Source organism: Cebidichthys violaceus, unplaced genomic scaffold (genome assembly GCF_023349555.1).
Source record: "Cebidichthys violaceus isolate CVI_PGR_0920_01 unplaced genomic scaffold, fCebVio1.0.p SCAF_4, whole genome shotgun sequence".
In the NCBI taxonomy this organism is placed as follows: Eukaryota; Metazoa; Chordata; class Actinopteri; order Perciformes; family Stichaeidae; genus Cebidichthys; species Cebidichthys violaceus.
Window position 1 is genome coordinate 19,048,043 of NW_027176594.1, and position 13,983 is coordinate 19,062,025.

The following is a 13,983-nucleotide window of genomic DNA, read 5'->3' on the forward strand; positions in this document are numbered from 1 at the left end:
GCACCCCGGGCCACGGCGCTGCGAGCACTTACTGAGGGGGGAGCTGTTGAAGCCGCCCACGGAGGTGGCCATGAAGAAGTCGGCGATCTGCCTGAGGGCCAGCAGGCTGGTGGGGTTGTTCCCTTTCCGCTGCTGCTCCTGGATGAGACTCTCCAACTCCTCCTTGAAGGCCTGGAAGACGAGAGAAAAGACGAGAGAGGAGGTAGTGTTAAAGCAGGCTAGGGTGATGGCACTGAGACGACGCAGTGAGGGACGGGAACAACATCCGATAAATATCCAATATTTATATGCTATACAAAAAAATCAAGCCAAGAACTAAGAACTTTACAAGATCGGACACCTCAATCAGGTACTATGCAGCTTAAACAGCGACCATTCCACATATTTCATTTACTGTAATGACTTCTAAAGACAGGGAGAGATGATGGTGAGGCAGATTAGAGTCAAAGGGAGAAGAAGGAGCAGGGGATTAGTGGTGACAGAGGGATGAAAGAGTAAAAAAGATGTTAGAACATTAAGAGAGACAGGAGGAGGAGGAGGACTAAAGAAGAAGACGTGTTAATCACAGATTAGACATTCCCCTTCGGTGTCAATCTGAATCGTCCTCAAAGGGCTCGATTCAGCTGGATCAGGATAGGCCGGCTCCACAACAAGCCGGGTCGGGATTGGCCGTCCGGCCTGCTCCACAGCCTGCGTAACGATTGGCTGCTTGATTGGAAGTGTGTGTGTGTGTGTGTGTGTGTGTGTGTGTGTGTGTGTGGCTAACTCTCATATGTCTACAGTCATCTGTTGAATCCACAGACACAATGCGGTATATGCTAACATGCTCTTATGCCAGACCAGATACACACACACACACACACACACACACACACACACACACACACACACACACACACACACACACACACACACACACACACACACACACACACACACACACACACACACAGCTGGCTGCGTTACAGCACCGCCGCGCTCAAACACAGCCTACAATCAGCCGTTAAGAACACTTTACAAAGACAACAGTCTGTACGCATAATGCAACTCATTATTGGATGTTGTAGATAAGGAATCGGTAAGTGTAAATCAATAGTTCTCATATCTTAGATGAGGCATTTTTGAAAAGACTGGTCACTTTCTGTTGAAGCCACTATTGTGTCAGTATTGAACAAACTGGAGAGTATTTATATTTTCACAAAAAGAAACACAATCAAATGTGTTCACAAGCTCATTTTTGCTCGCTGTAGTTTGATTTACTTTTTCCTACCGGCTTTGCGCTAAGTCCCGCCCTAATGTGCTGTGATTGGCAGAGCTGGTCACTGATCCACTCGCATGCATCATCTCTCGTATTGGTTGTAGGGCTATACTATCGCGTCCTGAAGCCTTTTGGTCTACCCCATTGCTAACATCCCCTGGAAATCAAAAATGAACTGAGGTGTTCCGGACTAATCCTCATTTGTGACTCGGTCTGGTGATGTCAGGCTACGAACCCATTGGATTTGGTCTAAAATCAACTTCACCTTATCATAGAGTTAGCTGACAATGTCTGACACTCTGAGCCTAACTTCCTGGTGGGAAGAGCAGCGCAGCTTGAGAGGCCTCAACACTTTCTCCATGCTGTCACTCCTACTGCAGGGCAACATCCAATATTAATGTCTTCATTTCATCTCCCTGCTTAACAACACATTTCTAAGATAGCTGTGCACAAAAGCATCCCTGACAATTAACTTCCCCTTGTCTCTGCCCCACGCACCCCCTCGAGTCCCCCCCATGGGACGGTCCATTAGTCTTCAGCGAATGGAGTTGAGGCCTTTGGTTTTGTGCCCATGTGGGGGTGTTTTGTTGAAAGTGGAGCAACCCCCCCCCCCCCCCCGTGTCAGGGCACATACTGTCCTGTGGAGCACCGCTGATTCTGAACCCAAGCCAGACATTCTTCAGTCCCTAGTGGCGAGGTTGCCGTGGCAACCAGCCTGTTGCGGATGTCTGACGGCGGTGGGTCGTTTTTTTTTTCTTCGTTGTTTTCAGTTGCTGTTGTTGTTGTTCTGGGCATTTCTGTTTCAAAGACTGTTGTGCCATCCCATTTACATCAGAGACGCTGGGCTAAAGACACAGTTCATCGGAGTCAAGAGACACCGAGACCCTGATTGGACTAGAACGGTCTCCACCAACTCTCCACCTGGCTCTTTAGGGGCTAAATGCTCCGTTGTGTTCACCTGATTTGTCTGCTTGCTGTCTGCTGCTGCTGAGCAGGTGGTATAGTAGCACAGTGGACTTTTAGAGCTCTGTGCTGAAGACAGCTGCCTGTCATGGCTGAAAATGAGGCAGTGCACCAAAAGTGAAAAAGTTGTGGGGCGAAAAAAACGAATTAGCCAAAAAACCTCCTCAGAATTTTGTTTTTAAAATATCGTCCAATCAATTTCAGAGAAACTTTCAACACAAGAGACTTGCAATGTTTTGGAACAAAACCTAAAAAAAATAAGCACATGAAAACTCAAACACACACACACACACACACACACACACACACACACACACACACACACACTAGCAGGCATCTGGTCTACAATTTGTGTGTGTATTCCCAAGAAGATTATGACAGCAGGGATTTGATTCTCATCATCTAAACAGATTAATTCTGGGGCCCAGAGTGGATCCTACCATTATTATTTCGGAGAAGAAAAAAAACAACCTCCCACATCTGCAGCAAAAACAAAACACATCAAGTGTGTTTTTTTTTAACTGCTGTGCCGTGACTGCTCAACTAAAGACACTCCCTTCAAAACATTACATCATTGCAGTTACAGCACATTTGCCTCTGGAGTGAAAAAACCTCACACAAACATCCATCATCCATACCTTGCCTGTTTAACGTCAATGACAGGCAAGCAGGCTAGCAGGTCTCTCCACTTACTGGAGGAAATACGTGTGATGCCATCAGAGAAATGAGGAAAAGCTCCACAAAGACAAACGTTAAGCTCTCAAAATGGACCTGTGGCGGTCTTGAGAGAATTAAGTTGGCGTGCGGATTGGAGCTTCGCCAGCACTTCGGTGTACGAGTCACAGCCCCCAGGAGAGAAAGCAGTAAAACATGGCCACTTGTGTAACGCAACAAAAGTCGGAGATGTAAATGTTTCAGACGTTCTCGGAGGTGAGAGTTCATTGGTTCTTGCTGAGATTCATGCCTCGCCGAAGGACATAACATCAGGGCAGCTGCTTCCTGGAAAGGGAACTTTATCAGACTTTACTATTTGGTGGATGGTGAAGAAAAAAATCCATTTTCACAAGCATATTTTTTAGATCACCTGGGTCACCTTCTCCAAGAGACGATAGAAACTCTTCTTCGAACTCTTACCACTACAGGAAGTTTCTAGTCTTCCAAGAGCTTGTGTTATATGACCTACAGAGACGTCTAAGTCAGTTACTGTTGCAGACTTTAACAGTCGTACGTCGTCCTGTGGGAAAGGAAGACAGTCAGGACTTTGTTGGAGCGCTGCCGATCCTGCATGTCTGTGCTTGTGCCCTGAAGAAGTGGTGGTTTCAGCATTATCACACACACACACACACACACACACACACACACACACACACACACACACACACACACACACACACACACTCCTTGCCCTCTTGCGAAATGAAACAATTAAAGTTTCGATCAGGTTATTAAATTCACACAGCAAAACTTGAAAAGGCTTGAAAACAAGCAGAGCTAAACCAGGCTTTATCTGCTGGATATGAAAAGGTCCAATCGGGTTTACTTATACCTGTGAACACAATGTTCTGAGGTCATTTCCTGAAGCAGGTTAGGATTACATTCACACTCCTACAAAACTGCTTCTCAGTTCACCTAGAAGAACATTTTTTCAGGTCCCTTGGTGACGGCATCCAAGCTCAGATTACGTTAACAGGCTGAATGAACCGGTAAATAAGTAAAAGGAGGCAAACTCAACAGATTCTGAATGAATCTAGTTGCCGTGAGAACTTGAGACACACATGTACAGATAGATACAAAAAAAAGGCCAACACACACCCATTACCCTTACAGCATGCAGACACACACTTGCTCACCAGGTGAGGCCTGTAATTTCAGCCACAACCACAACCCGGTTATGTCAGCACAATGCTGTTCTTTCAAGCTGCCAACGTGACAGTGTTACAAAGTAAGCGAGCGCCTGCCTGCAAGCTATTGATCCCCCCCCCCCCCCCATCTAACCTCAGAGTGTGCGTCAGGGAAATTGGTCCCCAACTACAGCTGCAACAGCTCCGTACTCTGCATAAACTCTCCGCCCTTCATCTCACGCGTTTACCTGATACCGATCCAGCATGTTGGAGCGTCCGATGCCCATGCACCCGTGAGTGAGCGTGCGCCTCCGCGTCCGTCCACGGCTAATCTCGAATTCTGCTGCAGCAAACTGCGTAATATTTTGGGTGGCCGGTTATGGCTGCATGCTCAAAGACCTCTCGTGGTTGTGGTGACTCACATCTTCACGGAACACCTTCCATCACCTGTTTTATGCTGAAATTTGGCTGCTTGCTGACTTCCTTACTCCTAACTGGTGGGGACAGCTAGTGTTAACACAGCTGAGTGCATCTCTGAATACTCTGCACTCACAGTAAAGTAAAGACGTTTGCATTTTTTTTACGAAAACTACCACACACACACACACACACACACACACACACACACACACACACACACACACACACACACACACACACACACACACACACACACTGCTGAGCACCTCTCTCTTTCTCTGCGGCTCACTTTTATTGTTTTGGACGGTTTGTTTGGCTGACAGCTTCAATCACAGAGCACTCGCTCTACTGAGTGCACCTTTCCAGCTAGGAATAGGTTCACGCTTCAGTTTCAGCAACATACAAAATCTTGACATCTATTTTCCTTTTTTGACTAAAACATTACCGTTGCCAGACGTGGAAAGCTTACAGTACACACTAAGCACCCGAGAGAGTCTTTTGACTTTTGGCCTTTCCTTTTGAGGTTGCACATGAGCTAAAGTGGACTTAGTAACATTTTAGTATGTTGCCCTCTAATCCTGAGGGCACTGCTCCACTGCTGGAGGTTTTGCTCAGTTCAGCACCCAAGAGATGTCGTGAAATGCCAAAACTGAAACACAGTTTGCTGAGACATGGCTCTGAGGGGAGCGGAGGAGGTTTTAAAAACAGTTTCTGCAGTGAGTTCAACCACTAATGTTCGACCAAACGAGACCTTCAGGACTTTAAAAAAGAAAAAAAAAAACGGGGGGAAGACATAATAGAGCGCAGCCGTGACATTTGCCTCACACAAGTGGGTACTTGGCAGAACGGGCAAGAGGACACAATGTGCCACATGACTAGTGCAAACGAGACAGAGTAAATTTACCCCTTGGCATCAGTAAGTCAGAAACCCTGCTAGCAGGGGAGAACAGCAAGATGAGCGGAGATGCAGAAAATAGAAGCAGCGTGTGGAATTATAACTCAAATTCAATTTCATCTGATTTGATTTCGAGCCTCTGGCGGCTTTTGACCTTTCGACTTTTTTTGGGGTTGCAAATAGAGTCACGTCAACCTAGTTCCCATCACAGGGAGAAGAAGCTTAACCGAAGAATTTAACACAAACAAAATTAATATCATGATTTAACAGCCGTGACATCATGAGACTTGCATTTTCAGCCAAAAATCTGTGTCCGAGCTCTCGAAATGCAACGGAAAATCCCCTTAGTGAGCCTCACAAACCGCCTCAAGGCAAATTGTAATCCTTGCATGTCATACAAAACACTCCACCAAAAATCTGAAAAATCTTTCGCTTCCTTTCCTCGCTTCCTTCCTCGTATGATTTTAAGTAACCGAATAAATCAAGTATTATTAAAACTAAAGCAGACTGTCATACAAATGAACCAGAAGTTCGCTGAGGGAAAACAATGCTCGGCTGTTTATCTTAAGGAAATTACATATTAAAACTATTTCTATAAATGTGGAAAGTGTTTTAAAAGTCATTAACTTTTTTGCTCTTTTATGTATAGAGGAGATAAAAACACAATTAGCTTTCAGGATGAAAACGTGATCAATATTTTTGGAGACTTCGCAGACTATGTATTTGTTTCATGTGTTCCAGTTTACACAAGCACGCATTACCTCCCATCCACCCCCATGAGTTGTCCCACTTTGCCTCCCTGTGCATATTGTTGTTGCATATACAGGCGGCGTAAGTGTCCAAACAGCCTGCTAGAACACACAAAGGGGCCGAATGGGTTCAAGGTTCAGCTGCCAGTTTCTAAAGGTAAACACTGCCGCATGAATGAGGCGAGCGGATGAAGTCAGCTGAGTTGATTCAGTCCCGCCTGGTCTATATTGGTCCGACTTTAAATACAACCTGCCATCCGAGCGCTACAAACATGTAATCTGGAGCCGCCGCTAGACCCATAACACTGGAATCAAAACAAACAGACAGACAGAGAGAGACAGAGAGAGAGAGAGACGCCATGTGCGGATACCCAGCTGGTGACGTTGTTGTTATAGCTGAATATGAGAGAGAGCAACCGAGAAAGAAATTGCGATGATAGAGAGAGAGAGAGAGGGCACACGTGTGCATGACCAGCTGGTGACACACACACACACACACTGTGTTGTTGTTGTTGTTGAATATGAGCGAACCGGCACTGAGAGGCCAACTGTCCTGATGTAAGGACCGACAAAACCCCTCTGCAGAGCCGACAGGGAGCCACCTGTTACTGCTGACTGAGAGCTGAGGGGTTTACCACAGGTTCAACAGAGCCGGGCTTTTCTTTTGCCGGAGCTGATGGCTCGATAAATCCTTTAAATTCCATTTGAAAGATAACATATCGACTCGCTTTGTGACGTGAACTCGGGCTTTTCTTCCTCAGCACCTGCGAGCATTCCCATAAAAGTAGGACGTTTGACTCGGGAATAATATGCATAACGCGGCGTGACGTCGAGTGTAGCACTTGAACGCACCACAGAGAATAGAGCCAATGGTCAGCTGGTGGTCGGCAGCATCCGTGTGTGTTTTCTGCACCTGCCTGAGAGTTTCACAGAAGCATGAAATACATTCATACGTTTGTATTACAAAAGGGTGGACGTTGGTTGATAGATCACCAGGGGGCCGGCACTGTTTTTGCTTTGCCTCTCGCTGGTGTTGTCGGGCTGTGGACAGACCGGAGCCGGCTGTGGAGAGACACACGCCGCAAAAAGACACCGGTGACGGTCGGCCACAGACGAGCTCGAGTGTCTAGTCAGAGCGGGGAACTGCGGATGCACTCACTCATTTTGCTCGGCCCTAACTGCACTTGTGGCGCTCAATCACGTACGCCGAGTATCAAGTGGAAACCTGCATCAGCAGCGCTGCGCCGGTGCCCTTCCAGACATCTGGCACAAAACGCAGCGTGCCAAGAAAACCACACTGGGCATGTGCAGAATGCGGATCACATTTAAAGCTTAAAAAACGAGACGGGCCAAACCACGGCGGCCACTACCCAATATCAAATCACACGCACACACACACACACACACACACACACACACATACACATACACACACTTCCAGGCTTGTATAACTCTGCTTGGGAGGAACATTCATTCATGACATTCATTGCCTGTGCAGCGTTTAACCTTTATCTAACTTTAACTTCACCATCCGTCCCCGCTGACTCCTTCAAAGTGCATTTGTCATCGCAGAGTACAAACGCATACAGACCCACACACCTTGTTTTTTGCAAATGTACGGCTCCATTGTCAACAGTGAAGAGCACTTCAGTCAGAGACCAGCCTTGAGTCAATAGTGCAGAGCAAATATTCCCAATACTGTGTGGGCTGAGCTGAAGCAAAGGGGGGGGGGGGGGATGCGCAAGGAAACAAGTTGATCTACAAAGCACGGCAAATATTGAATTATTATTGTAAGTGTGCTCAAGTGTTGCTGTGGCTTGCCTTAATTAAGCCTCTTATAATCACAATATTTGCGCTGGATTCTGATCTTTGCAGGTTACAGTCATCTGCAAACCTCCCGCAAAGATACAGCCCGGCACTTTGCCTTTACAGTGCCTAAATAATTAGTATGTGTGGTCCCAAAAAAGGCCTCAGAACCCCCCCCAACTGTACCTCCAGCGCTTCAGTTCGGCTACTAGAGCAACAGTAATTCTCAAGAATCCAGACCTCCAGGGGAAAAAGAAGAATCAAAGCACAACATGATGCGTGTTGGCTGAAATATGCCCTGTGCTCACAGAGTTGTTTACCTCAGCAAAACCTGACCCAACACGAGAGCCGCTGGATCGGGACTGCTCCGGCAGAAAAGCCCGAGCGAGGGGCGTGGCAGCCGGTGGTTATAATAGGGTTATAACAGGCCGCCGACCGCTTTGATTCTGTGGTCGGTGTCGCAACATCGACACGGGCACATGTGATGCTGTAAGGTCTTCAGAAATCACTTGATTGGGGAATAATAACTGACAGGAGAGAAAATGGGAACTGATTACCCACAGTAGTAGTCAGTGAGGGCAGCAAGTTCTCCATTTGGTAACTACCGCCCTATGCTGTCTATCCGTCCTTCCACTACAGACCAACACATTCACTTCCAGGACTCTCTACGCTCTATGCAATGCATCGGTTTCATCAACCTGACACGGTTCTGTATGTGCATTGTGTAACTTCAAGGCTCATCAGCTGATATCCTTCTTCTTCTTCTACCATTTTAGCAGCTTCCCATCTCTCTCCACTGTCCTCTAAAAAACGATGTGCCTCCCGTGAGAGATTTCATGCATTTCCCTCATTTCTGAAATGCAGTTAACAGACTTACGGGGCTCTGTAAGATCTGCGTGACGCGTTTCTTCTGCTCCAGCACGTTGAAGTCCTGCCGGAGGTCAGGCGACATGTTCCTGGCCCTGATGTACGCCGGATCGTTGACGTCGACGCGGTCGAAGTAGCGCTCCTTGGTCCCTCCGCTCGGTGGGGGCGGGGTGGTCACCACCTCCTGATGGCTGTCCGCGCTCATGCCTGCTTCACCGCTCTCGCTCGCTCTATGGCCGCCGCTCTCACTCCCACCTGAGAAGAGAACAGAACGCAAATCATGTCATTCGAAAGGCAAAGTGGGTTTTAATTGTATTTAATATAACTTAATAATTTGTTTAATATTTAACACAAAGCAGGACGCAAACCAGATTTGCTTGCAGAACGCAAAAGAAACGCGTTGCAAACTTTCATAATGTCTATTATTATCAATTTAATTTGTATGCTGCCTTACTTCCAACTAAACAACTACCACACACACAACAAAGGCTTCACTGATGGACGCACCGCTCATGTTTGATATCCATCACTTACGTTAAATGACTGTTGTCCTTTTTGTAACAGGATTAACTTACTTAACTGACATAAGGGCTTACTCAATAGAGTAATCAAAAAGTAATATGTTACTTTCTAACCTGGCAATCCAATACACTGACAAACAACACATCATCAGCAGATGACAGAGTGACGGCTCGCGGAAATGTTCTGCCCTGTGATTAGCGCACTCATCGTGTCAAAGCAGCACGTAGGCATTAGCCGGGTCAAAAGCGCACGAGGACGACATGAGCAGTTTTTGTTTGATCATCCAGGCCTTGACCACTGAGGTGGTTTACTCCCACCGTTCACTCTCAGGTCAGCTGGCATGACAACAAGCATTTTTTGCAGGATACAGGAATTGTTACAGCAACAAGAGAGACCCCAAATGCCTTGGTGTCCCGCCAAAAGGGACGCGGACGATAAAGACAGAGGAAATGCATTTGAAAATATGGCAGCGTTTGTTGTGTAATGTGAAAGAGTCGACTCTGTGATGCAACACGCACTTTAGAGGAAGTCTGACAAAAAAAAAAAAAATTACAAACGAAAGTGATTCCTGTAAATCCTGACACACAAAGACTGATTCACTGGTCCGTTTGACCGTGGCCTGAAGATTCAATTCACTGGAAAAGACAGGCAAAACATACAAAACTGCATTTCCCAGGAAGGCTGCTGTTGCAGCAGCAAGGGATAAGCTGGTGGTGTATTAGGGAGAGGCGGGGCTTATGGGAGCTTGAACAGATGGTGTCTTGGCTTGAAGAGCAGAGGAATGGGATAGAGAGAGAGAGAGAGAGAGAGAGAGAGAGAGAGAGAGAGAGAGAGAGAGAGAGAGAGATAAAGAGAGAGCAAGGAAGAGTTTAAGAAAGGAATCAGGCTGCGTTCCGGCTTTCAGAGGCCCAGTGGTCGTCTGACAGCAGGAGGATCAACATTTAGTGGTTACTCCACCAGAAGTGACTCTTTCTCCCTTTTTTTAACCCTTTACTCTGAAACTGGGGGGGGGGGGGTGTTGAGGTGATTTGGTCGGCACATGCCGCTAAGCTACTCACGCAGGTCAAATGCCACTTAAAAAGATGGTTGAGATTAGCGCAGTGACACACTGCTTGGTGTATAGACGAGTCATACCGAACAAACGATGAGTTTCAGAAAATCCTTCAGAGCGGATCAACGTGTAACAACGTGTTTGTTTTTTCCCCCTCATCACGACATCTCGCCTTCTCTTGTTGGATGAAACTCACTGCGTTGCCTTAACATTTACAGTATTGCCACTGTACCAATTCAAATATGCAAGAAAGCTAACAACAACATTCAACATATGCTTTCCAAAGGACTGTCAATGGCCTACAGGGCCCATTATTCTCACCCTGATATCACCAGCGCTGCTTCTTCTACTAATGGACACTGAGTTGCCAAATGTTCAGTGCTTTGCTCAAGGACACTTCAGCGGCAGCTCGACGTGTTTGTCAATTGGTTTTCCCACATCTGAACTAGTTTCCCTGCCACATCCCCCTCTATGCAGATGATGACATACAGTTACAAGTTTCAGTAAATCGTTGGATAAAGAAAGAAGCTTACGCCTCAAATATGACAATAATGTGCAGATATATCTAGGTTTTCTGCAAAACAGAGAATCCCTCAGAGCACAGGAAGCCTCTTGCTCACTACCTGATCCCACAACGAAAGCTCCGATTTATACTATGGAAGCGAATAGAAGCCGCCCCAAAAATCCTCTTTAATTGAAGGCAGCTGTGCAGGGAAGAGTTACGTAACCCGATATTGAATTCATCCTCCTGCTTGCTGGCCTGCACTGCTTCCTGAGTGCACAAGACGGGCTCGGATGAAACCACAAAACGATGGGTTGGCGACGGGAGTAGAGGAAGAAAGACCCGAGGAATTAATTTGCCGTTGTGCCGCGTTTGCGTCGTCATATTTTTCTCTTGCACTCATTCAAAGTCCAACTGCTCCGAAAGTAGATTAAATGTGATGAGCCACAATGCTCAGAAACTCATCTGAGGAGTAATGATTGACAGGAGACGCCTGAAATATGCTGAATGAGTGGAATTCTGTCACTGCCGAAAGCAACAGCTGTAGCCTCACCAAAATAAAGTTACACACCCCCCCCCACCTTCTCCGAGCTCCAAACCCTGCCTCCCCCTCCTTTTACACAAACACCAGTACACTCTGTCACAAGACACACTACAGCAGTCCTCAGCATGAGCTTCCTCCCCCCCACCCCTCTCTACCCCTCTCTCAATAGATCATTGTCCCCATCCCGAATCCTCTCGGTCTGGTCACATCCAGAGAGATCGACGGTTGGGAGGTTTGTGGGGGGGGGAGTGGCGGTGGTGGTGGTGGTTGTTGTGTGAGTTTGCACAATTAATCTGAGTAAGAATGAAATCTAATCCACCGCATTACAGCACCAATGTTTATACTTGAAATGTCATGCTTCACAGACAGGGCAGATGTTCCCTCGTGATTCGTTCGAACGCTGATCCGACGAGACGCATTGAAGTGTTCACAACAATGGCAGAAAGTTTAGATCGAGTTCAGTGACCGACTGGAAATCCGAGACACAATTGCCCTTTAAAGGACAGCGCTGCGTTGATTTACGCTCCATTAACGTGTGGCAGATATAGACGAGGCTGGCTGAGTTTACTGATGGGCGCTAGACTGCGACCGCTGCCCGAGGCAAGGAGACTGCAACCTCTCACCCTGTGACCTTTAGAGCCCCCCCCCACAGCTCTTCAGACACAACCCGTCTTCAACAGTGGGCGAGTTGTCCATGAAAACGTCCTCATCTATAAACAATTACTTTAAGAGCGCTACGAAACCGATGACTGCTATCAACGTAATGATGCTCAGCACGTCTTTGGTTACCAGGAGCTACATGATGTCCAGCCTCAACCTTCACAATATGTCACTTTATTTCCATTTAAACAGGAATGTCCCGTCGAGATTCAAGATCTCTTCGTCTAGGAGCTCTGGAGAGAAAGAGAGAGCAACACTCCTCTAGGTTTGAAACATAACTGGACTGCAAACATCAATAAATTACATAAGATGTGTAGATTAAAGTATATTTTACAAGGGCTTATGGTTATTTTTATTATCCATTTCTCTGGGAATCATTTCCTTGAATAATTGATTAATTATTTGGGTCAGAAAATGTGTCAGAAAAAAAGGCTGATCGCAATTTCTAAAGCCCAGGCTGATGTCTTCAGATTACTTGTTTCGTCTGACTAACCGTCCAACAGTTGAAGATATTCAACTTCCTATCACAAAACACAAAGAAAAACAGCAACTTCCTTCAATTAAGAAGCAGTAACTACGTAAGGTGACAGCTTTAATTGTCTTGTTATGTCTCACCAACAGTCCAAAACCCAAATACATTCAGTTTACTATGATAAAGAAAAGCTAAATCCTCACATTTGAGAAGCTGAAACCAGCAAACGTTTGCTTAAAAATTGACAATTATTAAAGCAACTATTCAATTATCAAAAACAGTTGCCATTAACTTTCTATCATACGACTACTGATTCATCAACTACTTGTTGCAGCTCATACATCAAATGATGAATGACTTAAACCTCAGAGACGTCTTATTAATGCGTGACTGCATTCCAATCCAATCCAAAATAAAACCAACATATTTATACTTGATAAAACGAGTTCCTTTCTTGATCTCTATTACGGGAGCTAACTGTTTGTCTCTATGACAGTGCTCACCCATAATGCCTCAGTGGTCTCTGACATTTGGAGCTGGAGCAGAGCCAGCGGCTCAGACGACACACAACTCTCCATCTTCATCTGACGACAGCCAGCTAATCTGGAAAACCTGCGTCTAACCGGCGTATCTGCTGCTGCATCGCTCCGTCTGGTTTCCTCCACAATTCATTTTTCCTGTCCTTACAGACTGCGTACAACCCGCCTGGCGCATGCAAAATTAGTAGAAAATATACAGGCAGTCAACACAACAATCTGGATAATGCGCTCACACACACACACACACCTCTTATCTTTATCTTGCTCCGGGGGGGGGGGGGGGGGGGGGCTTCATAGCCTGGGCTACTTGAGTCTCCACCACTAAAAATAGACAAACAGCCCTTTGGGTTGTGTTACGACCCCAACGGCAACAATACCAGGAAAGAATCTGTACGTTGGCTAATTATATCCACACACACACACACACACACACACACACACACACACACACACACACACACACACACACACACTGTAAATGAGCACATGCAGGCATACACAAGTACACCTGCAGTGAAAAACCTGTAGAGGCACACATACACACAAACAAACTCAGAGTGTGTTTAAACACGCCTGCAGTGAAACTGGAGGACGGTGTGTGTGTGTGTGTGTGTGTGTGTGTGTGTGTGTGTGTGTGTGTGTGTGTGTGTGTGTTTCTCCTATCGCTTTACTACGAGGAAGAGAAAACTCTTCTTCCGAAGCCCACCGACCTGCCAGCCGTCGCTGCTGTTGTCTGCCACTGCTCACCCACGGCAGCGGCTGGTGGTAGTTTGGGCTGTTGGGTTCTGTGCAACCTTACTATGCAGATTGCAACACAAACACACACGAAAAAAACTAAACTTGTTTGGAGTCGTTTTACGGGCATTCCCTCCAACTATTGACAAAAGTATATAT

The 13,983-nt window shown here is 46.3% G+C and overlaps 1 protein-coding gene across 11 annotated transcripts in view; it reads right to left on the bottom strand.

Annotated features, from left to right (window-relative positions):
• Positions 1-13,983, bottom strand: part of add3a (adducin 3 (gamma) a) — a 67,485-nt gene that overhangs the window by 18,327 nt on the left and 35,175 nt on the right. For 9 of the 11 annotated variants that reach the window (XM_068726760.1, XM_068726759.1, XM_068726758.1 and 6 more), the window contains exons 2-3: positions 8,810-9,054; positions 33-171 (exon numbers count right to left, since the gene is read on the bottom strand). In XM_068726760.1, coding sequence (XP_068582861.1) covers positions 33-171; positions 8,810-9,004 — 334 coding nt within the window. In that variant the 5' untranslated portion in view covers positions 9,005-9,054. Of the gene's footprint in view, positions 1-32; positions 172-8,809; positions 9,055-9,980; positions 10,000-13,053; positions 13,305-13,983 lie in introns of those variants that run through there. The other 2 variants (XM_068726755.1, XM_068726754.1) reach the window with 2 other exon arrangements.